Source organism: Eubalaena glacialis, chromosome 14 (genome assembly GCF_028564815.1).
Source record: "Eubalaena glacialis isolate mEubGla1 chromosome 14, mEubGla1.1.hap2.+ XY, whole genome shotgun sequence".
Taxonomy (NCBI): Eukaryota; Metazoa; Chordata; class Mammalia; order Artiodactyla; family Balaenidae; genus Eubalaena; species Eubalaena glacialis.
This window is the reverse complement of record NC_083729.1, coordinates 79583860-79607660: the sequence shown is the minus strand read 5'-3', so window position 1 is coordinate 79607660 and position 23801 is coordinate 79583860. Positions and strand designations below refer to the sequence as shown.

General features: G+C 50.7%; 1 protein-coding gene across 1 annotated transcript; it reads right to left on the bottom strand.

The window, feature by feature from the left end:
• Window positions 1–518: 518 nt before the first annotated feature.
• LOC133105014 (basic proline-rich protein-like) lies at window positions 519–19367 on the bottom strand. Its single transcript, XM_061210900.1, has 6 exons — window positions 19355–19367; window positions 18943–19025; window positions 4121–4226; window positions 3419–3477; window positions 2092–2120; window positions 519–1977 (listed from the first exon to the last, which is right to left on the bottom strand). Exons 1-6 carry the CDS (start codon window positions 19365–19367, stop codon window positions 519–521), a joined length of 1749 nt encoding a protein of 582 aa, XP_061066883.1.
• Between the last annotated feature and the right edge of the window lie 4434 nt (window positions 19368–23801).

Genomic DNA, 23801 nt, shown 5'->3' with positions numbered 1-23801 from the left:
CTTCCCACCTACCAGGGTCCCTCCTGGGCCGGGGCCTGGCCTGCCTGCCCAGTACAGGGGTGTGGAGGCCCTGCCCGAGGCTGGTTTTAGGGTCATCATCACCCTGTGCTGAGGCGCAGCCAGTGCCAGCCCAGCCTGGCCAGCAGAGGGCGCTGCCATGCCGTGCAGACTGTTCCTGCTTCAGCCTGCGGGATGGGTGGCTCAGGGAGGCCGCCAGCCCCCAGGGCTGTACGGAGCAGATGTGCTGTCCAGCATCCATCCTCCTTTCAGGGGAGCAGTCTCACAGCTGGGACCGGGTCACAGGGTGATCCACTCAGGCCCAGGTCCCAGACTGTCTGGCGGGTCCAGGTCACCCCACCTGTGTGACTCCACTTAACCCCACCAACACTTCTGTTCCCACAGGGTGCCAGGCCCTCTCATACTCCTGCTGTCACTTAATCTCGAGGAAACGAGATAGAGAACATCACCCCCATGGGGAAACTGAGGCTCAGGATAGGCGAAGTGACTTGCCCAAGACCTCATGGAACTGCACTGAAACCCAGACCTCCAGATTCCAAAGGCCACGTGATTTTCACAACACGGTTGAGTCTCTTGAACGTGGGCGCCGAGGCCTCGGCTGTTTGGGGGAAGTAGCGTGGGAGGGTGCGTGGGTCTCGCCGCCCGGCGGGAGGGTGCGTGGGTCTAGCCGCCCGGCGGGAGGGTGCGTGGGTCTCGCCGCCCGGCGGGAGGGTGCGTGGGTCTCGCCGCCCGGCGGGAGGGTGCGTGGGTCCGGCCGCCCGGCGGGAGGGTGCGTGGGTCCGGCCGCCCGGCGGGAGGGTGCGTGGGTCTCGCCGCCCGGCGGGAGGGTGCGTGGGTCTAGCCGCCCGGCGGGAGGGTGCGTGGGTCTCGCCGCCCGGCGGGAGGGTGCGTGGGTCCAGCCGCCCGGCGGGAGGGTGCGTGGGTCTCGCCGCCCGGCGGGAGGGTGCGTGGGTCTCGCCGCCCGGCGGGAGGGTGCGTGGGTCTCGCCGCCCGGCGGGAGGGTGCGTGGGTCCGGCCGCCCGGCGGGAGGGTGCGTGGGTCTCGCCGCCCGGCGGGAGGGTGCGTGGGTCCGGCCGCCCGGCGGGAGGGTGCGTGGGTCTCGCCGCCCGGCGGGAGGGTGCGTGGGTCTCGCCGCCCGGCGGGAGGGTGCGTGGGTCCGGCCGCCCGGCGGGAGGGTGCGTGGGTCTCGCCGCCCGGCGGGAGGGTGCGTGGGTCTCGCCGCCCGGCGGGAGGGTGCGTGGGTCTCGCCGCCCGGCGGGAGGGTGCGTGGGTCCGGCCGCCCGGCGGGAGGGTGCGTGGGTCTCGCCGCCCGGCGGGAGGGTGCGTGGGTCTCGCCGCCCGGCGGGAGGGTGCGTGGGTCCAGCCGCCCGGCGGGAGGGTGCGTGGGTCCAGCCGCCCGGCGGGAGGGTGCGTGGGTCTCGCCGCCCGGCGGGAGGGTGCGTGGGTCCGGCCGCCCGGCGGGAGGGTGCGTGGGTCCGGCCGCCCGGCGGGAGGGTGCGTGGGTCTCGCCGCCCGGCGGGAGGGTGCGTGGGTCCGGCCGCCCGGCGGGAGGGTGCGTGGGTCTCGCCGCCCGGCGGGAGGGTGCGTGGGTCCGGCCGCCCGGCGGGAGGGTGCGTGGGTCTCGCCGCCCGGCGGGAGGGTGCGTGGGTCCGGCCGCCCGGCGGGAGGGTGCGTGGGTCCGGCCGCCCGGCGGGAGGGTGCGTGGGTCTCGCCGCCCGGCGGGAGGGTGCGTGGGTCTCGCCGCCCGGCGGGAGGGTGCGTGGGTCCAGCCGCCCGGCGGGAGGGTGCGTGGGTCCAGCCGCCCGGCGGGAGGGTGCGTGGGTCCAGCCGCCCGGCGGGAGGGTGCGTGGGTCTCGCCGCCCGGCGGGAGGGTGCGTGGGTCTCGCCGCCCGGCGGGAGGGTGCGTGGGTCTCGCCGCCCGGCGGGAGGGCTAGAAGCTGCGTTGTGCTCAAGCTGCGGCTGGTGTCACGTGGAGCACAGACAGGCCTGGAGAACAGACGCCCTTTGCAGGCCGCGTGTTTGGGGCAGCCCAGCCAGAATGAGCTCAGACCCCTGTGAGGTGTCCGTCCTTACCTGAGACCGACCAGGGCTCCTGGGAAACCCTGATGACAGGACAATTAAGGGGGAAGTAGAGGCAGGGGTGGGCAGGGGAGCCCAGGCCGCACTCTCACTGTCCTGGCTGATTCCTGGGCCGGTGGCAGATGTTAGCAATGTGGGGCTGGTGCCCACCTTGTCTCCCACCTCCTCTGAGCAAGCTGGTTTGAGCCCCTCTTCTGTTTCCCTCACACAGGTCACCAGTGTGATGTCGCCAATCAGCCCAGATTTACCATCAGTGAAAATTCAATTCCCCCAAATGCGAGGTCCTATCTGCACAAGAAACTGGGTCAGACATGCAGGGGTCTTGATGAGGGACCAGATGAGGAAGATGAACACATCCACAACCCAAGGTCAAGGGCATGGGAGACCTGAAGGTGGGGGGATGGGAGTGTTGGGGCAGCTCAGAGAGGGAGGGAGCCTCTCTGGCCAGGGTAGCCTGGGAGGACCTAACGCACAGATGGTGAGCAGACAGAGCTTTGGCTAGGAGAGGGGCTGAGCCCTGGCCGAGAGGTGGGAGGAGGCGCACAGGCTCAGAACCAGGGAGACGCGTGGTGGCTGCATAGGAGTGCTTGAGGGCATTCAGCAGGGATGAAACTGGGAAGGTGGGCAGGGGCCAAGTGTGGGGAGCTTCGTGTCAGGATGAGGACACCATGGGCACATACAGCTGACCAGCAGTTCAGAGCGGCAGCAAAGCACCTAAGACTCTGAAGCAGACTGCCTGGGTTCAAATCCCAACCCAGCCAATCACTAGCTGTGTGACCTTGGGTAAGTCATTCCGTTCGTTGGTGTTCTAGTTTCTCACCTAGGGTGTGGTTAAAGTACTACTTCATGGGGCTACTGTGAGGATGAAGTGAATTAAACTGCATGCAGCACTTAGCGAGTGCCTAGCTCATAAGGGTGCTTTTACTATTACCTCATATAAATAATAACAACGGCTACCATTTGGGGAGCAAGTATAATGTACCAGACTCTGAGATGTTTCCCTAACTACATCATCTCTTTAATCTTCACAGGAAACCTCAGGGATACCATCATCTTACCATTATCACACCCATTTTACAGATGGGGGAAGGGGGGTGTCCTTGCCCACAGTCACAGAGCTGCAAAGTGCTGAGCCAATCTCCCACCCAGGACTGCCTGGCTCTAGGGACCTCTAAGCTGCCGTCTCCTCTGGCTGCATCTTTCTGCCAGCGAAGGGGCCTGGGCTGTGCCCTGTGGTTCATGGATCCCAGGATTCTGAACGCAGCTTTGTGGGTCTTGGATGGGGTAGGAGAAAAGTTCAGTGTCCCCCCTCAACCCCTACAGACACGTCCCGGGGCCCACATCCAGGAATCTCGGTTTTAGGCGACACATCAGTGCTGCCTGTTCAAAGCAGAGCAGGGGGAAAGGCGTGGAGCCCTTAAAACAGTACAAACGTGTCCCTCGCAGCCGTGCCTGATTCTCCTGGAGCCTGGGCGCGCACAGACAGAAGTTGTGTACACAGGATTTTAGTATTTCCTCTCCGGCTCCAGCCCCAATTTGAGGGCCTGTAAAAGCTTGAATGGCGTCCAGTGCGGCGTGGTTTGCCTAAGCTCGGCTCCCGGCACGGAGTCAGAGCAGCCCACACAGGGATGGGGCGCCCACAGGAGGCCCCGGGGGGCAGAGGGCGCCCATGCCCAAGCCCGGGCCACCTAGCCTACCCCCAGCAACCCCTCACCCCCAGCCTGGGGCACTGATGGGGGGAGGCGAGGGCCGGACCGCGTGACCCTGTGCTCCCCCCTGGCCTGGAGGAAGAAAGGGTGAGCTGGGAACCTCTTTCACTTCATAGGAGGTGGGGAGGGCTCCCCCGTGACTGGGGGGGACTGGTCCAGGCTGCACCCCGGGAGGTGGGAGGCTTGTCCAGTCCCCGCTTTTAAACCTGCCCCCGGCATCTCTGCCACTGTCTGAAATTACTCAGTCTCCTTCCCTAACTGGCTGTGTGAGTCTACACAGCTCATTCGCCCTCTCCGGGCCTCAATTCCCTCACCTGTAAAAAGGGGCTGATGGGGCTCTGTCTCGGGCCCCGGCCCCAGCCCCGGCCCCGGCCCCAGCTCCAGCATCTTGGGGTCCGAGGAGCCTGTGAGCAGTCTGCACTGTAGACAAGGTGCTCTCTGAGGAAGGGAGGCCTGGCCCCCTCTGCCGGGGGCTGTGACCCCGCACAGCCAGGCAGTAAGGGGAGGAATGTGTCTCAGGGCCAGGAAGGGACACCCCAGGACCCCCACGCTCGGGGGACTGGTCACAGGCCTTCCAGGGGTCACTCACACCCTGAGCACAGCAACCTTTGTGGACACAGCCCAGGTCACCCAGGTCTCCACGCGTGGAGGTGTTCAGCCTGCCCTCCACAATCACCGCTCTGCAATTCCCTCGTGTGCATTTGTCTTTGAGGCTCTTAACCAGGGACTTCTGCAGAGGAAAGTTTTTCATTTTAATGAGGCCCAGTTTATCCATTTTTCCTTTTGTGGATCAGGCCTGGGTTTAGATCCCAAAGATTTTTCTCCTATGCTTTTCCAAGTTTTATAGTTTTGTGTTTAAGCCCATTTACGTCTACAATCCATTTTGAGTTGATTTTTGTATAAGGCATGGGGTTAAGTTGAGGTTCATTCCTTTGTCTGTGGATAACCAATGGCTAAAGGGATTATAAGAGCCGTTTTGACCGTACCCAGTTTCTGCCTTAGAGTGCCACTTTTAGATAAAGTAAAGGAAGCCTGGAGAAATGAGACGACTTTCCCCAAATTACTATGTTCAGCATGAGTGCTGCTTACTATCCCTTTCCCACTCTCTCTTTTCCGGGCGCAGGGTGGGAATCACTCCTCGGGCGCCCCTCTGTGGTTGGGTCGGTCCTCGCCAGTGAGTTGTGAGTAGAAATTACATGAGTCTCTCCCAAATCAGAGCATTTAAATGCCATTTCAAGACCCTCCAGATCTTTCCTTTCCCTTTGTCCCGGCAACCAGCAAGTTCAAAATGGTGGCCATCCATTAGCCTGCATTCCGGAGGGCGGAGAAATGGAACAGAGCCCGCAGTGGACTCATGATGGACATTCAGAATGAAAAGGATATAAACTTTGTGTTTAAACCATTACACTTTTCAGGCCACTTGTTACCACAGCATGACTCAGCCTCTCCTGACTGATACAGCCACCAAGATGGACTGAGAGCCCCTCACTCCCCTCACTATGGACTTGCCAGGAGAGGAGACCAACCATAGAGTTATATGGACAACACAGCCCCTAGAGCATATTGCTGCTAGTACTCTCTGCTACGAGGACTCCAGGCTCCAAGCAGCAGCTGTCCCCAGGCCCCCTGCACCTGCTCAGCTCAGAAAAGGCCCACAGTGAATTCAGCAATGATGCTGTGTCAGATGGCCCAGGGGCCCCTCCCCACTCTGCTGAGCACCAATCACTACCCCAGACACAGGGGCTGGATCTACTTCTAATGGCCCCTGTAAGGGGGGTAGGGATAAACTGCGACCCACTGAGGTGAGTGTCTGAAATGGAAATGGGGAGACACAGTGGGTTTCACAGCATTAAGCCCAGAAGCTTCTGCTTTCCTGATAAAAGGGGATGGATTCAGCTGGCATGGCCCCTTTCTTTTCATCTTTTTTGTCTCTGTTTTCTTTTGAATGTGGGCATGATACCTAGAGTTGTAGCAACCATCGAAGACCATGAAGAAAAGGCCAAAGAAACCCTCCTACACTGTTGGTGGGAAGGTAAATTGGTGCAGCCACTATGGAGAACAGTATGCAGTCTGTCATACAGAGTGAAGTAAGTCAGAAAGAGAAAAACAAATACCATATGCTAACACATATATATGGAATCTAAAATTTTTTTTAAATGGTTATGAAGAACCTAGGGGCAGGACAGGAATAAAGACACAGGCGTAGAGAATGGACTTGAGGACACAGGGACAGGGAAGGCTAAGCTGGGACGAAGTGAGAGGATGGCATGGACATATATACACTACCAGATGTAAAATAGATAGCTAGTGGGAAGCAGCTGCCTAGCACAGGGAGATCAGCTCAGTGCTTTGTGTCCACCTAGAGGAGTGGGATAGGGAGGGTGGGAGAGAGATGCAAGAGGGAGGGGATATGGGGATATATGTATACGTATAGCTGATTCACTTTGTTATAAAGCAGAAACTAACACACCATTGTAAAGCAATTATACTCCAATAAAGATGTTAAAAATAAATAAATAAAATAATAGAACTACCATATGATCCAGCAATCCTACTCCTGGGCATATATCCAGAAAAGATGAAAACTCTAACTTGAAAAGATACATGTACCCCAATGTTCATAGCAGCACTATTTACAATAGCCAAGACATGAAAGCAACCCAAGTGTCCATCAACCGATGAATGGATAAAGAAGATGTGGCATATACATGCAATGGAATATTACTCTGCCATAAAAAAGAATGAAATATTGCCATTTACAGCAATATGGATGGACCTAGAGATTATCATACTAAGTGAAGTAAGTCAGACAAAGACAAGTACCATATGATATCACGTATATGTGGAATCTAAAAAAACGATACAGATGAACTTATTTACAAAACAGAAACAGACTCACAGGCATAGAAAACAAACTTATGGCTACCAAAGGGGAAAGGGGGCAGGGAGTGATAAATTAGGAATTTGGAATTAACAGATACACTCTACTATACATAAAATAGATGAACAACAAGGACCTACTCTATAGCACAGTGAACTATATTCAATATCTTGTAATAACCTATAATGGAAAACAATCTGAAAAATATATATATATGTATATTTAACTGAATCACTTTGCTGTACACCTGAAACATTGTAAATCAACTATACTTCAGTTAAATAAATAAATAAGAAAAGGCCAAAGGAAATCTCAGAGTCGTTGAGCTACAACAACAATGTTATAACAGCCTCTTCTTGATTTCTTGTTATGAGAAAAAGATTCCCCTGTGTGTTTAAACTTCTATAACCAGGCTTCCTGCTACTTGCAGCCAAATACTTTCCTAACTGGTACAGTTCCTAGCAGGGGAGTTGGAAGAAAAGACTTTTTCTGGTTATCAACGCCTGTGATTCTCCTCTTTCCTCACCCGGGGTTGTATGGCCCCAGATCAATCCTGTCCCCAGAAGTTGTCCCCGATCAATTCTGACTGCAGCAGGAGGTAAGATTTAAGTGCCCCACATCTGGGGCTCTGCAGCAGGAGCTTTTTGCACCTTTCACATCAACTCCAGAGTTATCTCCCCAAAACACAAACCTGAACGTGGCACTGCTCTGCCCCCAGATCCTACCACCTTCTCTCGGACCCTAAGAATGACATTCAGGTTCCCTTCCCAGGCCCTCAAGGCCCTTCCCACCCTGGATTCAGCTTACCTTTGCAGCTTTAAATCCCTTGCCTCCTCACCAGGCACCATCCCCTTCCTAAGCCACCACCTCTGTCACCCCACATCCACCGTGGGTGGATGTGCTGTTACCCTCCTTGGCACTCTTTGTCCACACCTTTATTATAGCAAGTGTACTTCACCTTGTAATTACTTGTTTGCAAATCTTTCCTTCCAGAGATTGTCAGCTCTGAGGACAAGGGTCAATCCTTATTCTATTTGTATGTGCTTTAGCTTCCAGAATGGCTAGTACTCAAAACACAGCCTGTTGAATAAATAAAACCCCAGTGTTTTGGTTATACTTTGGATGTTAACTGTGAGCTTTCTCTTTGGGTCCTATATGGAGCCACTCTTCAGGTAACCTGTGAATTCCCATTATAAGGAAAGGGCTTACTTAGTTTCCTATTAAGCAATATTTATTGAGCACCTACCATGTGCTTGTATCAGTTAGCTATTAGCACAATCATGCTGTATAACAAACACCCACAAATCCCTGAGGCATATAATCATAAGCACTTATTTGCCACTTGTTTTTGTGTTGGCTGGGGGTATCTAAAGTTGGTATTACAAACGCCATTTTTCAGATGAGGAGACCAGAGGTGTAGAGAGGTAAAGTAACAGTCTAAGTTTGCACAGTTGATAAGCAGCAGAGCCAAAAGGAAAACCTAGGGAGCCTGGCTCACATCTGGATTCTTAACCATTATGTTGCACTGCCTCTCTGCTATAGACTGAATGTTTGTGCCCCTTCCGCCCCAAATTTAATTGTTGAAACCTAATCCCCAATGTGATGGTATTTGGAGGTGGGGGCTTTGGGAGGTGATTAGGTCATGAGAGTGGAGCCCTCGTGAATGGGATTAGTGTCCTTATAAAAGAGGCCCAGAGAGCTCTCTAGTCCCTTCTGCCATGTGAGAACACAGGGAAAAGACGGACATCCATGAACCAGTAAGCTGGCTCTCACCAGACAGTGAATCTGCTGGTTTCTTGATCTTGAAAGTCTCAGCTTCTAGAACTGTGAGAAATAAATTTCTGTTGTTTGTAATCTACCCAGTTTGTGGTATCTTGTTGTAGCAGCCCCAACAGACTAAGACGCTCTCCATCTTTGAAAGCATCCCACCTCTATGCATAAGGAGTTTGCTCATTTTTAAAATCACAACCTAAGGACTTCCCTGGTGGCACAGTGGTTAAGAATCCGCCTGCCAATGCAGGGGACACGGGTTCAATTCCTGGTCAGGGATGATCCCACATGCCGCAGAGCAACTAAGCCCATGCACCACAACTACTGAGCCTGCGTGCTGCAACTACTGAGCCCGCGTACTGCAACTACTGAAGCCTGTGAGCCTAGAGCCCATGCTCCGCAACAAGAGAAGCCACTGAAATGAGAAGCCCAAGCACCGCAACGAAGAGTAGCCCCTGCTTGCCGCAACTAGAGAAAAGCCTGCGCGCAGCAAAAAAAAAAAAAAAATCACAACCTAATATTTCAATGAATGGATGGCAATATATCATAAGTACTTAGTCCCTATTGATGCGCATTTAAATTATTTCCAAACTTTTGCTGTTACAAACAATGCTACATGAATAATTTGTGCCCAAGTCATTCAGCATTGGTGAAGTGTATCTGCAGGGAAAATTCCTAGAAGTGGAATTGCTGAGCCAAAATTATGTGCCTTTATAATTTTGAATGATATCACTTAATTGCTTGCCAGCAGTCTATGGACTGTCAATTTCCCCACACCCTTTCCCACATGGTGTGTTAGCAAGCTTTTTGATCTTTAATAGCACGATGAATGAAAAATACTATCTCAGTGTTGTTTTAATTTGCATGGTTTTCATTATGAGGAAGGTTGAAAAAATTATAATGTTACCTCATGGGGTTATTGTGAAGATGAAATGAATTAAGACAATTAATAGGTATCAAGTTCTTAGGACAGTACCCAGTACATGGTAAGCACTTAATAAACGTTCATCGCTATTAATATTATATATTGCGGGGGTGAGGAGAAGGGCGAGACACAGAGCAGTATGTATAATATGCTGTTATTTGTGAAAAAAAAGTATATTATTTGTGAAAAAAGAATATATATGCATATATATACATGCACACACATTCACACATATATATGTATGTGTATATATGTATATATGTACTTGCAGGTATATATAACTTTTCTCAGGAAAGATATACAAAAGTAGAGAATGGACTTGAGGATACGGGAAGGGGAAGGGTAAGCTGGGACAAAGTGAGAGTGGCATGGACATATATACACTACCAAATGTAAAATAGATAGCTAGTGGGAAGCAGCCGCATAGCACAAGGAGATCAGCTCTGTGCTTTGTGACCACCTAGAGGTGTGGGATAGGGAGGATGGGAGGGAGAGAGACATAAGAGGGAAGAGATATGGGGATATATGTATATGTATAACCGATTCACTTTGTTATAAAGCAGAAACTAACACACCATTGTAAAGCAATTATACTCCAATAAAGATGTTAAAAAAAAAAAAGTAGCAAATATTGATGCCTCTAATAGAGGAACTGGGTGCTGGTGACAGCAGTGAGAAGAGATTCTTTCCTGCATTCTCTTTGTATCGCATAATATTTGAACCATGTGCATGAAACATTTATTCTCAAAAAACGCTGCAGTTACTGGCACTTCCTGTAGGAAGGCTGCACAAGTAAGGAGAAGGTTCCCAGCCCCGTAGCTTTAGCCCTAAGTCCCCAGGTGATACAACGCATTTTGCCACCTTCCCACCCTTGCCTCTTGAGGGCGCCAGACTCAGCCCTAATTGTAGCTCAAAAGAAGGTTGGCTTTGCCACAAGCTGAGGGATGGAAAGAGCTGTTCATTCTTCCCCATTTTTCCATGCTCTCCAAACCCTATCATTCCATCCAACCCCCTCAAGGCAGCAGGAGGAAGGACGATGCAAGAAGGGAGCCTGAAGCATTTGCTGCCTTCAAGACGCCTGACGAAGTAATAGAAGAATTCCTCGACTTGGGTGCCCTCATCCAGTCTCTGGGATGCCACTGAACTCCTGGGCAGGCAAGAGCCATCACCTCCCTAGGCCTGAGTTTCCTCAGAGTGAAAAAGGGTTACTGACGCCCAGCCTACATCACGGAGTTTAGGTTAAATCAAATAAGCAATGTGAAGCCACATTGAAAAACCAAAGCATGATGTTAGCCAGGCTTACAGAACATGGGAGTGGAATGTAACAGTGAGTGTTCCTGAGCTGTCACCAGAGAGAGAGGCCACTCCACAGGGCATCTGTTCCCAGAACAAACGCCAACCTGGGAGCCCTCTTCTCATCCAAGAGAACAGAATGAAACACCTTGCCCAGACTCTGTCAGATGTCAGATGCCATGTCAAGGATAAAGAGAACAAGGACATAGGAAAGAGAAAAGCTGATTCCAGGTTTAATAAAGGTCTGCGGGAATTTGGCAGAATGTATTGGAAACATCAATCCTTGATGAAAATCTATTGATTAAAAACAATCCTCAGCCATAAGAAGGAATGAAACTCCAGTACATGCTACAACATAGATGAACCTTGAAGACATTAGGCTAAGTGAAATAAGCCAGACACGAAGGACAAATAATGTCTGATCCCACATATATAAGGTATCTAGAATAGGCAATGTCATGGAGACAGACAGTAGAATAGGGTTACCAGGGGCTGGGGAAGGGGGAAATTGGGAGTTATTGTTAATGGGTTCTGAGTTTCCATTTGGGGTGATAAAAGGAATTCTGGAGATGGATGGTGGTGATGGTACACTGTGAATGTATTTAATGCCACTGAATTGTATGCTTAGAAATCGTTAAAATGGTAAATTTTTGTTAATCCACAAATAAATAATCTCCCTCCAAAAAGAGGGAAAAAAATCCCTTAATGCTTAAAGTGAACTTTGTGAAATCACCTTAGCAGATAATAAGACTAATTTGAAAATAAGGGTCCAGAAACAAGAAAACACCCAGTCCCAAGACCAGCAGTGTCGGGTTGGCACGAAGTGGAGGGTGTGGAGGGTGTGGAAGGTGGAAGGGGGCAGCGGGGCTTTACAGGAGAGGAGCCCACCCTGTCGAAGCCGGTGTCATCTCCCCGCCACACTCCTCAGGGTTCCTTCTGGTCATTAGTGAGAAACCTCTGGGCAGTGACACCAGAGTGCACTGTGGAGTATTTATAGTCACATAGATTTGAGTCTATGTTTGTATAAGCCGTGTCGTAAAATGCATTCTCATGTCACAATGTGAGGTCATTCATGCGAAAACGAATCCTTTTGTTGACTTCATATCGTCCTGAGTTTAAACAAAAGCAAGGACCCTTCAGCTGATGCCCTGGATCAGGGGAACCTTACCAAGCTATAAAAATTCAGACTCTGCTGTTCTGAGTGGGGAAATCAGGAAAGCCCCTGGCCCAACCCGCTTAATAGAATTCTGTCCAAGTGAGGCTTGGTTCATGGGTCATGTGTGACCCATGACCGTCATCAGGGAGAAACGACTTTATTAAACAGCCTATGAGAAGACGGAAGGCATCCACCTCAGCTCTGCTGCCACCTCTGTTCCTGAGGCGGGCAGAGCCCGAGGAGAAGGTAAGTTGGGGCGTGGAGGCAGCTCAGGGGGCAGGGAGGAGGAGCCCAAGACAACCCAAGCGGTTCTCTGAGGCTGGGGAGGGGAGGTCGTTCAGTTTGCTGAGCTAGACCTCTGCGCAGGCAGGGGGAGTGACCATCACGCTGGGGCTTCTTGCACCTGGGGAAAGCCGAACCACCTATAGCACCCACCAGCCTCACCTGCCAAGATCTGACTGACCCCTTCAGGACATGACCACCCAGGGGCCTTATCAAGGAGAGAAGCGCGTGTCAAACTACTAAGCAAAAGCTCACTTTGCAGAGAGTCTTCATTAGGATAAAATTTGGCTGTTGTGACCGAGATCCAAAGCTTCCCAAATTGTATTCCCATTCTGGCACACAGGGAAAATGACGACAATTATATAGCTCCACTGGCCCAGGGATGGCTCTAGGCAATCAGTAGCTTCACACACCTGTAACCCACACACCAGGGAAGCCCAACATTGGTGGGGAAGCTCTGACCTTATTAACACAGATGTTTACTTCCCTGTCAGATAGAAGAGTGAGTTATTATGGTGATTTTGCTCTATGAAGCCATCAAGGGCCCACACCCTGTCTATGTTGTTGCTCCTCCATCCTTAGCATGTTGCCCTCATCTGAAAGATCCAGGATGGCACACCCCACACCCACCTTCCATACAGAGAGAGGGCGAAGGGGAACCAAAGGCCCACCCATCCTCTTAAGAGCATGTGTTATCTGTGGCTGCCTAACAGATTACCCCAGAACTTAGTTACTTCAAGCAGTACACATTTATTATCTCAGTTTCAGCAAGTCAGGAGTTCAGAGGTTGCAGTCAAGATGTCAGCCAAGACTGTGATCATCTGAATGCCAGCTAGACTGAGGCTTGAGGATTTGCTTCCAAAATGTCTCCGTCATGTGGCTGTTGGCAAGAAGCCTCAAGCCCTTGCCATGTGGGCCACTCCATAGGGGCTTCTTGATTGTCCTCATGACATGGCAATTGGCTACCCCGTCATGCTTATTACAAGAGAAAGCAAGGAGGAAGCCAACTGCTTCCTTGCCCTAACCTTGCACATCACACACAATGACTTCTGCCATATTCTATCCATTAGAAGCAAGTCACTAATTTGAAAAGATACCTGCACCCCAATGTTCATAGCAGCATTATTTACAATTGCCAAGGAAGCAGTCGGAAGCAACCAATTGTCTGTGGAAGCAACCCAAGTGTCCATCAACAGATGAGTGGGTAAAGAAGCTGTGGCGTATATATACAATGGAATACCACTCAGCCATAAAAAAGAACAAAATATTGCCATTTGCATGCAGCAACATGGATGGACTTGGAGGGCGTGATGCTAATGTGGCATAAGTCAGATACAGGAAGACATAAATATTGTATGACATCACTTATATGTGGAATCTAAAAAATATAACAAACTAGTGAGTATAACAAAAAGGAAGCAGACTTACAGATATAGAGAACAAACTAGTGGTTACCAGTGGGGAGAGGGATGGGGGAGGGGCAATATGAGGTGGGAGAAAATAGGGTTATTATGGGATTATATGAAATCATGTGTGTGAAACTTTTGAAAATTTTAAAGCACTATAGAATTTAAAGAATCTTTCATTCAATTAAAAAAATTCAGAAAAAAAAAAAAGCAAGTCACTAAGCACAGCGTAAACCTAAGCAGAGGGGAATTAGGCTTCACCTTAATGAAAGGAGTGTCAAAGAATTTATGAACATGTGTAAAACCACCACAGGACACATCCAAAAAATTGTACATATTCCTCTTCTGCTCACCCCCCATTGGCTAGAACTCAGTCACATGACCAAACAGTCTAAGGGGAGCTGGGATGTATTGTCTTTGTGGTAGTGGCTGGACACCCAGTGGGCGGTCTGCTACTATGGGAGGGAAATGGAGCATGAGTAAAGTTTCTGCCTCCAAAGAAGCAAAAATGCAGATATGCCAGCTGAAAAAAGGACCCTGTGGAATATAATTTACATTCTAGGCAAGGGAAACTATGTTTCTCATCATTGGCATCCTTGAAAATGCTCATGACATATGGACGAGTGAAAAACGCAGGTTGAATAACAGCATGATGCCATTTAAGACGATTGATATACGCAGATCTCAATGGGTGCGGAGGCTGAGAGGTGATTGGAAGAATGTTCGCCAGCACAATAATTGTGTTTATCTCCAGGTGGCTGAATTACTGGCAGTTTTTTCATACATTTCTGTCATTTTTCTATATCATTTACTATTTTTCCCCAAAATAGAAAAGACATAAACAATATTTCTTCCTATCCTTTCTAATCAACCCACCTCCCCAAGCTGGTCTAAAAAGAATGTCGGTGAGAAATTCCTGGGTGTCCTGCCATGAGTCTTGCTGGAGAATCTGTCAGTTCAGAGGCAAGCCAAGCACAGGGCAGCAGGAAGGGCAGGGCCAGGGGTCTGGTTAGACAGTGAGGATGTGCCAGTGGACGTAGTACCAGGGCACGAAATCGCAGCTGAGACCATGAGATCAGTGGTGGGGGGCATGCCATGAGAATAAAAGTCAGAACAGAGAGTCAGACCAAAAGTGGGAGCAGCCAAGGTGTGGTGCCTGAGGAGATGTGCCAGGGTCTGGGCAAAGTCACAGTCTAAGCATCCAGGCTGAAGACAGTGTTCCCAGTTCCAACGAGCCCTAGGGAACAAGAGGAAAAGAGATTTCAGAAACTGATGCTTGGTATTAGTGATGGGAGCCAATGCAGGTTGAAAAGACTGCTGGAAACTCAGCCAGGGCACTTCTGGGGAGACGCAGCCAACTGGCAGCCCTGATGCAACCAGGAGGCTGCCGGGGAGCATGCTACTGCCCCAGCAAGAGAGGTCTCTGCGGTGCTGGTGCTGACTGCACTGCCTCCTGCCAGGGCAAGGATGGGTGAATGGGTTTAATCTTGCCTGCCAGCTCTGACCTATGACTAGCAGCTCCCTGGACTCCTGGATTGAGAGAGGTTCTAAGGCTAAGTCTGGGCTTAGGAGGAACCACTGAAGTGATTGATTGGTGATGTCTGCCAAGGCCCAGAGGAGAGTGTAGGCCAAGTGCCGTGATTCCAACAGCTTATCCTTCTCTGCTGGGATTCAGCACCACCCCCTCTTCCCCCACTTGCCTGTCTCCCATAGTAGGGAAAAATTATCCATAATCCCCCCCTTTTCACTTTGGCTGATTCACTGCTAGAGTTTCTATATACAGAGAGCCTTTTTATGTAGCTGTCATCAAAAAGTACATCCTAATTGTAAATGTTTTTTCCACTTGGCAATACAGCACAAGGATTTTCCTATGATTCTTTTTTAGTATCTTTTTCTTTTTTTTAACTAACACAAGTACATTGTAGAAGAGACAAAGAATGAACAAGAAAAAAACTTTAAAACGTCTTTAATTCCAAAATGCACAGGGGACCCCAGAGCATGTCAGGAAATGGCAAACCAGGAAGATGCTCACTCTAGACCAATCGCTCCAGAACCTCCATAAGTATCAGAATTGTATAGGATTTTCTTTTAAGAAATGAGGATTCCCTCTACAAACTCATTAGAAAAGGTAAACCTCTCCCCACAGCAACAACAAAAAAAAAGGGGAGCAAAGACTATAAAAGAGACAATTCATAGAAATAAAAATTCATGAGGTCAATAAATAAGAAGGATGTTCTTCTTTAATCAGTCAGGAAAATGAAAATTAAAACAAGGAGATGCCTTCCCCCTCCTCCAGCACGCTGACATCACACATTCAAGAGCCAGAACATCCAGCACAAGCAGGGCAATGGGCATGAATTGCTACAGCCTCTTGGGAAAGTAATCTAGAGTTGATTATGAAAATTAAAAATAAATCTACATGTACATTTGTTAGAACAACCTCACTTCCAGGATCTCCTCTACAGAAGTAAAAAACCCAGAACATGAAGATACATGTACTAGGACATCTACTGAAACACCCACCTATTTGTTCAACAAACATTTGTTGATTAACTACCACGTACCAGGCACTAGGAATACAATGAATAAAACAAACACACATCCCCGATCCCATCAAGTTTATCTTGCAGAGGGAGGAATCAATTTAAAAACCAGATACATTTAAAAGACATAGCATGGAGAAAAATAAAACAGGGAAGAAAGACAGAGAGAATGCTAGGGGAAGTGGAGTATGTGGGGTGGGGGGAAGAGGGTTGCACTCTGAAACAGAGTGATCATGAAAGGCCTCACTGAGAAGGTGGCATCTGATCAAAGAACTGAAGAAGAGGAGGGAACAAGTCATGGGGATATTCAGGAGTGGAGCATTCCAGGTGGGGGAACAGACGATGCAAAGGCCAAGAGGCAGACTGGATCTGGTGTGTCCAAGAACCAGATAGAGGTACAGGTGGTACAGGCCTTGGAGGCCACTGCAAGGACTTGGTTTTACTCTGAGAGGGATCTAGCCGTCTCTGGGATGCAGATAGGAATTTGGAAGTCAACAGCCTACAAAGGGCATGCAGCCCTGAGGGAAGGAGGAGGGCGAGATTGTGGGAACTGAGGACTGGGCCGCAGGGCATCCCAACAAGCAAAGGAGGCTGAGGAGGAGCAACCAGAGAGGTAGGGAGTAACCCAGGGAGACGGGGCTCCATTTCAGGGAGGGCGGATGGGCTGCGTCAAATGTGCTGGCCGACAGGTCAAGTCTGATGAGGACTAAGGACCAACATCCTGAAGGAGACGGGCTGGTCCAGCCCCGGCGGAGGACTTCGGTCACTGAGGGTGGGCACTTGTACAAGCCCCTCAGGAAGGGAAGTGGAAAGAACAGCGAGAGCAGAGGGGATCAGGAGGCAGCAGCTGAGCAGCCTGATGAGGGGCTGCAGGGGCAGCTGGCCGGCTCCAGAGAACAATGGAGTGCCCTGTGTCCTTGAGCTCCGAGAAGGGCGCCTCTCACCCAGGGCTGGGAGGAAAGCGGATCCCCGCGTTAATTAAGTCCCATCAACAGCAAGTCGGTGCTTGCCAAGCTGCCGGGCGGGGCCTGATCCAGGTCCTGCCTCTAAGGAAGCATCCAGGCCGCCAGGACAGGCACTGGCTCCTCGGAAAAGTGCTCAGGTCTGAAGGAGGAAATGAGTCCCTGACGGAGAGCCCGGCCAGAGGAAGGCCACAGCCCTGGGAGGAGCCCGGGTGCCTGGGGAGAGGCCAGGCCAGCGGAGGCCAGTCCTGAGTGAGAAAAGCAGATGGAATGAAATGCCTCTTCCTTCCTGCTGTGGGTGATGCCTGGTGGGGCAGGGCAGGCTGAAAATGGCGAATTTAAAATAGAAATGAAACAGATTTTTAACTCAGTCTGGTGCTGAGTGATATTTTCTGGAGAGAGAGAACTATATAGCTAGAAGAGGCTTTAGTCGTCATGTCCTCAAACCACATATTTTACAAATGGAGAAACTGAGGCTCAGAGAGGGGAGGCATTTGCCCTGGGTCACACAGCCAGTGAGCAGCAAGGCTGAGAACCAGCATCAGGGCCCCTGGCACCTGTGACAAACTGCAGGCCAGGGGGTGCCTGGGAAATGTGGCTGCCACCTGAATCCGTGTACTGAGGAAAGGAGGCTGGGGAGGGGAAAGGAGGAGACATCAGAAGCCAATGGGCAGAGGAGGGAGCAGAGCAGAGGCCTGGCTCCCAGCAGCAGCAGGCTCTGTGAGCGGGGAAGACTCTGGGAACAGCCTGGCCCAGGTGGGAGAGGGGGCTAGAGGTCTGTGAGAAGGTGGGTCTCAGTGGGCTCAGGACCTAGAGGGAGGGGCAGACAAGCCCTGGGCGGGACGAACACCCTGCACCTCGGCCTGTGGGCAAGTCAATTTCACTTCAATCCTCCGAATACCTTCGGGCTGGGGAAGCTCAGGTACTCCCAGGGTTCCACTCCCTGTGTGCTCCGTCTGGCTCCCGCTCCTTATTTATTTCATGCTGAGGACACTCATCCTGTTTAATACTTTCTCCCTTGCCTGAATCTCTGTTGGGCTCTGCAGGACAACCTGGGCTGAAGTGGGATGGGCAGGACCCTCTGGGCTCACCCTGCAGCCCCTCACCAGGGCAAAGAAACCCCAGGAGCCCTCCCAGCCCAGGCCAGCAGAGCTGTACATCGAGGCCACAGGGCCTAGGACTGTCCTGCAATGTGTAGACAGATAGACCTACCCTCTGTCCTCCAGGAGCCCACAACCAAGCCAGAAAGATAGATGGAGAGGCAAGCAACAGTGCCAGAAGGGGGAAAGTGGGCGTCCTGAGAGGCCCAAGGCATGTGGAGTTTGGACAAAGGTTAAAGGACCTTTCATTGAGGCAGCAGGTCAGGAGTCTGGGGGTCTGGGGAGGTGACCTGTACCCAGATTAGAAGGATGACCACTTGTTTATTTGTAATTTCTCTAAAGATGCTCTGTTGGTTTTGGTTTAACAACTCTGGAAGGTATCTGCTCCTTCAAATAATTCTCTGGTTCAAAAGGTAATCCCTCAGGAGAAATACAGCTGTTCTAGCAAGACGGAGGAAGAACCTCAGGCTCCGGGTGGTGGGAGAGCCCACGTGGGGAGCTGTAATCTGAGCCTTGAACTGAGGCATGCAGGCAGGACAAGGCAGTGTGGAACCCAGGATGGAAATCAGCTGCGAGGGACCTTGGAGGTCACAGAGCCACTGTCTACTTGTCTACTCAAGACGGGTCACACGGGGAGTTGTAGGTCTGGCCAAGCTGGACCCCAGGCCCCCAGGTTCCCAGAGGACCGCGTTCTCCCCCAGTCACAAGGGGCTTGGCTCTGGGTGTTTCCTCCCTTGCGTTTCCCAGATCCCTGCGCTTGGGAGAAGAATGCACAGCAGAAGGCCCTCTGGAGGAGGGTGAGCCCAGAGGGCACTCACTTTGCCCCAGCAGGTCTGCCCGTGGGAAGTGCTGACGGGAAGGGCAGGGAGGGGCAGTGGTTTGGAACAGTCCGTCCAGCTCCCTGAGGAGCAGGACAGGGTGCACCTGTGAGGCTGCCAAAAGGGGACTGGGGCCTCCCTCAGGCTTGGCTCTGGTCCAGTCCTGTCATCAAAGCCAAGGGAGGCCGCCCTGACAGATGTCACCAGCACGGAGCTGTCAGTCATCCCAGCAGGTCTGCTCAGCACAGCCACCATCCTGTGAGGGTTGGAGGACAGAGCTCTTCCTGGCTTTCCCCCAGCACTGATCACTGATCACCCCTCCCGGGTCCCTCCCAGACAGCTTCACCTCTTGGGGCTTTAGCCTCTGCCTTCAGCTTCGAGACTGAGCCGATCAGAGCGCCTCTGGCAGTACCTGGGGCCGCCATGTGGGTAAGGAAATCCTGGCCTATCCAAAACCCCCATTAAGCAGCAGTCCCCAAACTGTGTTCCGTGGACCTCCCCACATGGTGTCCAGCGAGAGATTGGGGCATGAAATAAAGAATAAATGCCTTGCATCAACAGATGAATGGGTAAACCAAATGTAGCACACACATACAACGGAACATTATTCAGCCATAAAAAAAGAATGAAGTTCTGATACACGCTTCAGCATGGATAGACCTTGAAAATCTTATGCTTAGTGAAATAAGCCAGACACAGAAGGACAAATATTGTATGATTCCACTTATATGAGGTACTAAGAATAGGCAAATTCATAGAGACGGAAAGTGGAATTGAGTTTACCAGGGGTGTAGTGGTAGAGGCAGGAAAGGGGGAGTTATTGTTGAATGGGTACAGAGTTTTTGTTGGGGATGATGAAACAGTTTGGGGTATAGATAGTGGTGATGGTTACACAACATTGTGACTATATTTAATGCCACAGAATTGTGTACTTAAAATGATTTAAATGATAAATATTATGTTATACATTTTACCACGATAAAAAAATTTTTTTAAAGAGTAAGTGCTCAAACAACTTTGGGAGACACTGTGTCCTCAAATTTAAAGGGAGGGGCAGTACAGGGGTAGGGGATTAAATTTTTTTTAATAAAACAATTTTTTAATTTAAAAATTTTTTAAATAAATAATTTTTAATTAAATATATTTTTTTAAAAGGGTTGTTATGGGATTATATGAAATCATGTGTGTAAAACTTCTGAAAATTGTAAAGCACTATAGAATTTAAAGAATCTTTCACTCAATAAAAAATAAATTAAAAAAAATTTAAATGGGTTTTCCTTGTGCAGGACTTTTCAGAGCCTTTATGAAGGGGAAATATTAGCTATGGTTCCCAGTGGAGAGGATCACTGAACACTTTGTTCTTAGAAAGCCTATTCATCTTTTTTTTTTTTTTTAATTTATTTTTGGCTGCGTTGTGTCTTCGTTGCTGTGCGCAGGCTTTCTCTAGTTGCGGCGAGCCGGGGCTACTCTTTGTTGCAGTGCGCGGGCTTCTCATTGTGGTGCCTTCTCTTGTTGCGGAGCACGGGCTCTAGGCGCACGGGCTTCAGTAGTTGCAGCACGTGGGCTCAGTAGTTGTTGCGCACGGGCTTAGTTGCTCCGCAGCATGTGGGATCTTCCCGGACCAGGGATGGAACCCATGTCCCCTGCATTGGTAGATGGATTCTTAACCCCTGCCCCACCAGGGAAGTCCCCCTATTAATCTTAGAGCTGCCCCCGAAGTTACAACATTTGACTTCCTAGGCTGCCTCTCACACCTGAAAGAGGCACTAAAATATTCATCAAACCCTTTGTCCTGATTTTTATTTAGAAAATAAAGCATAGCATAGCTATCCCAAAGCGTACCCGAATCTTGATTTTTTTGCTCTATTTTCTTCTCCAAAAATAGAAATTTATTTCCTGGGACTTGGAAGGATTTTGAGTTCTTTATTAAAAAAAAAAAAAAAGTGTGTGAGTTGCATGCATATGTGTGCCTGCAAGAGGAAAATTCTCTAGAAACTTCTGGTTGTGGGGATGGAAATGAAATCCCGGAGGAGGAACGCATGTTGTCTGTGGGCCAGATGGCTTTGAATGTGGTTTGGGGTATGGGCTTGGCACGGGGCTAAGTTCAGGGCCCTGCTTGCCTCTTGGGCGAGGGGGCAGGCTCTGTCCTGTCCCCTCCTCCCCATGGTATTACCAGTCAGCTGCCCTTGGTTATAGGAGAGCCTGGGGAAAGGAATGTGCCTCTCTCCAGGTCATGCATCTCTCCTCCCAGAGGCAAGACCCTGGATGCCTACTCAGCTGAGTGTGGGTGAGAGGCCTGGCCAGCTGTCATATTTGCCTGTGACCTTTCCACTGGGCATCGTATTTTATAGTCTCCTGTTTTCAGGCTGGGATTTGGTGGTGACCTGGGGTTGGGTAGGGAGATGTTAAATTGAAGAAAAAAGACTGGATTCAATCCCCAGCTGTGGGACAACTTCGGTGAGTCACAGCCCAGAAATGTAGTGTCAGAGAGTGAAGCCAGAGGGGAAAATATTTATAACTGCCGGAAACATGATGAACCTGTCAAAAATACATGAAATCAGCTAAATAAATTGGGAAGAAAAAGGCAAGGTCTTATTTGGTTTTCTGTGAGTGTAAACATTTTTTAAAATCATCAGGAAGGAGAAAAATAATTCCTCTATACACAACTGCCTTGTGTGAGTGATGTTTTGGGGAAATCAAGGGATGGTGGCTGTGTTCCCTCTAAAGCAGAGTAAAGAGAAGGGATCAGCCATAGGAGGCGATTGAGAGAGAGATAATTAGATCAAAGCAGAGATAACCATGGGGATGTAAGCCCCTCAAGAATCCTCAGAGATCTGGGGCAATGCTGGCTTCTCAATGAAGATGGGGCGGCAAAGTGATGTTCTGATTAATATATATGAACAGGAAAGACGAGTCCTTAGGATAGGAGGACATGTACCCAGGCCATTGCTGTTGGGTTAAGCAGGGCCTCTCCACCTGCGCAGGTTCTGGGATTGAGAAACCTAGATTTCCCCTAGGGAACCAGGGGCCTGGGTGGATGCAATACAGAGGAAAGTTAGATTAAACAGGAACTCTTTCCATTGCAGTAAACACGAGGGTCCAGAAAGAATCTTGTTTTGTGGGCAGCCAGAAGAAAGGGAACTGAGACATGATTAAGAAAGAGGGGCTATTAACACCTGGGGATGGGATTCAGCCAGCATCCTTAGATGCCCAAACTGGGGGTCACTGAGTCTGGGGAGGCATTGGAGTCACTGGAGGAGGGGATGTGACCATCCATGACAAGTCTGGACTTTGCCTGGAGGCGATGGGCCCAGGGCAGGAACTTCAGGACACACCTCCATCAGCAGGAGGGAGGGGCAGCAGGGAACAGATCAGAAAGCGGGAGGCCAGCCAGGAGGTGGCCGCATAGCCCTATGGGCATAAGGAAGGCGACCTCCTAACATACCCTCAGTCATATCATCCTGATGGTGCCCCAGGAGGCTGGTCTGAGGGTGTCCCCACCTACCACTTACTCCAGGATGGCCCTGAGACCAAGATGGCCAAGAGAGCACATCTCTTCAATGGATTAATAGTGACTGCCTGAAGCACTGTCCTGAACTCAGGCAGCTTCAGGGACCAGGGAGAAAAAGAGCCACCATTGATTAGAGATGTCTGAGGAGGGGCATGAGGGTGGGGCAGCGTTCATTCATTCATCCACACACCTTCAATAAATGTTTATTCAGCACCTACTGCATGCCAGGTGCAGGTGCTATGAAGCGCTCCTCTTTGCTGGAGCGCAGTTCTCAAAGGCTCAGCCACAGAAAGAGCAAAAAACCCCAAGCCTGGGCTCCACTCTGCTCTGGACCTTCTCCCTTTGAGCCTCTTTGAAGCCTTGGCAAAGGCCTGTGTCCGAGTCTCTCAGGGTCTTGAATAAATTAGCCGCTTGGTAGTTACTTGTGGAAGGAAGAAAATACATGCGTGACTTACCATATTTTTCATTTTTATCCATTCATTCAACAAAGAAACCAACATATACATTTTGCCAGGCCTTTTCAAGGATTTGGAGATGTATTTGACCTAATCTTTGCCCTCTAGGAATTCATAGCGCCATCTGGAGATTAGACACATGCCCGCATAGCCGTAAAACAAAGTTGTTATTTATAAATCCAAGTTCCTTGGAGTGCCTGGCTTCAGGGAGGCAGGCATAGCTTGTCTGGGGTCCAGGGGACCAGAGGGGACCCGTGGGAAGGTGAGGACCCTGGGGCAAAGGGCGAAGCCAGCCGCCCCCTCCTCTCCACCCCTCGCCTAGGCAGGGTCTCTTCCATGCCTCCCCGTCCTCCTGGAGCCTGGATACAGAAGGCAGCTGTGCAGGTGGCAGAGAGACAGAGGGAGAATGGCAACACAAATCCGCTGAAGGAAACACTTGGAGATGTCTGAGTCTTGCTTTGAGAAGGCCAGGCTATTTGTCAGCCGGGCTGTTGGCAACAGTCCCTTTTAGCCCAGGAAGCAGCGTGGAAGGTGGGAGGCAAGTGCAACCCCTGCTCCAGCCCCCTAGCAGGCCTGCCCTGGCTGCCTTACAGTACGGCTCAGCCTAATTAGCAGTACCCAGGTCTCTGCCCTGTATCTCGGGCACAAAGGAGCCCTGTCTGCACCTCAGCTCCCTACACAGTCCCTGCTCACGGCTCTGCTACCCAGTTCCCAGCCCCTGAGACCTGCCGGCTCCTGCCTCTCACTGGCTTGGAAGGAAGGGGAGATGCGTGGGAGGGATCAGGAAAAGAAATAGGACAGCACAGGACAAGGTGAGGTGGAGGGGGGCAGGGGAAGGAAGAGGTCCAGGACAGCGCGGTGGGCCATGGGGACGGAAGGAAGGACAGTGTGGG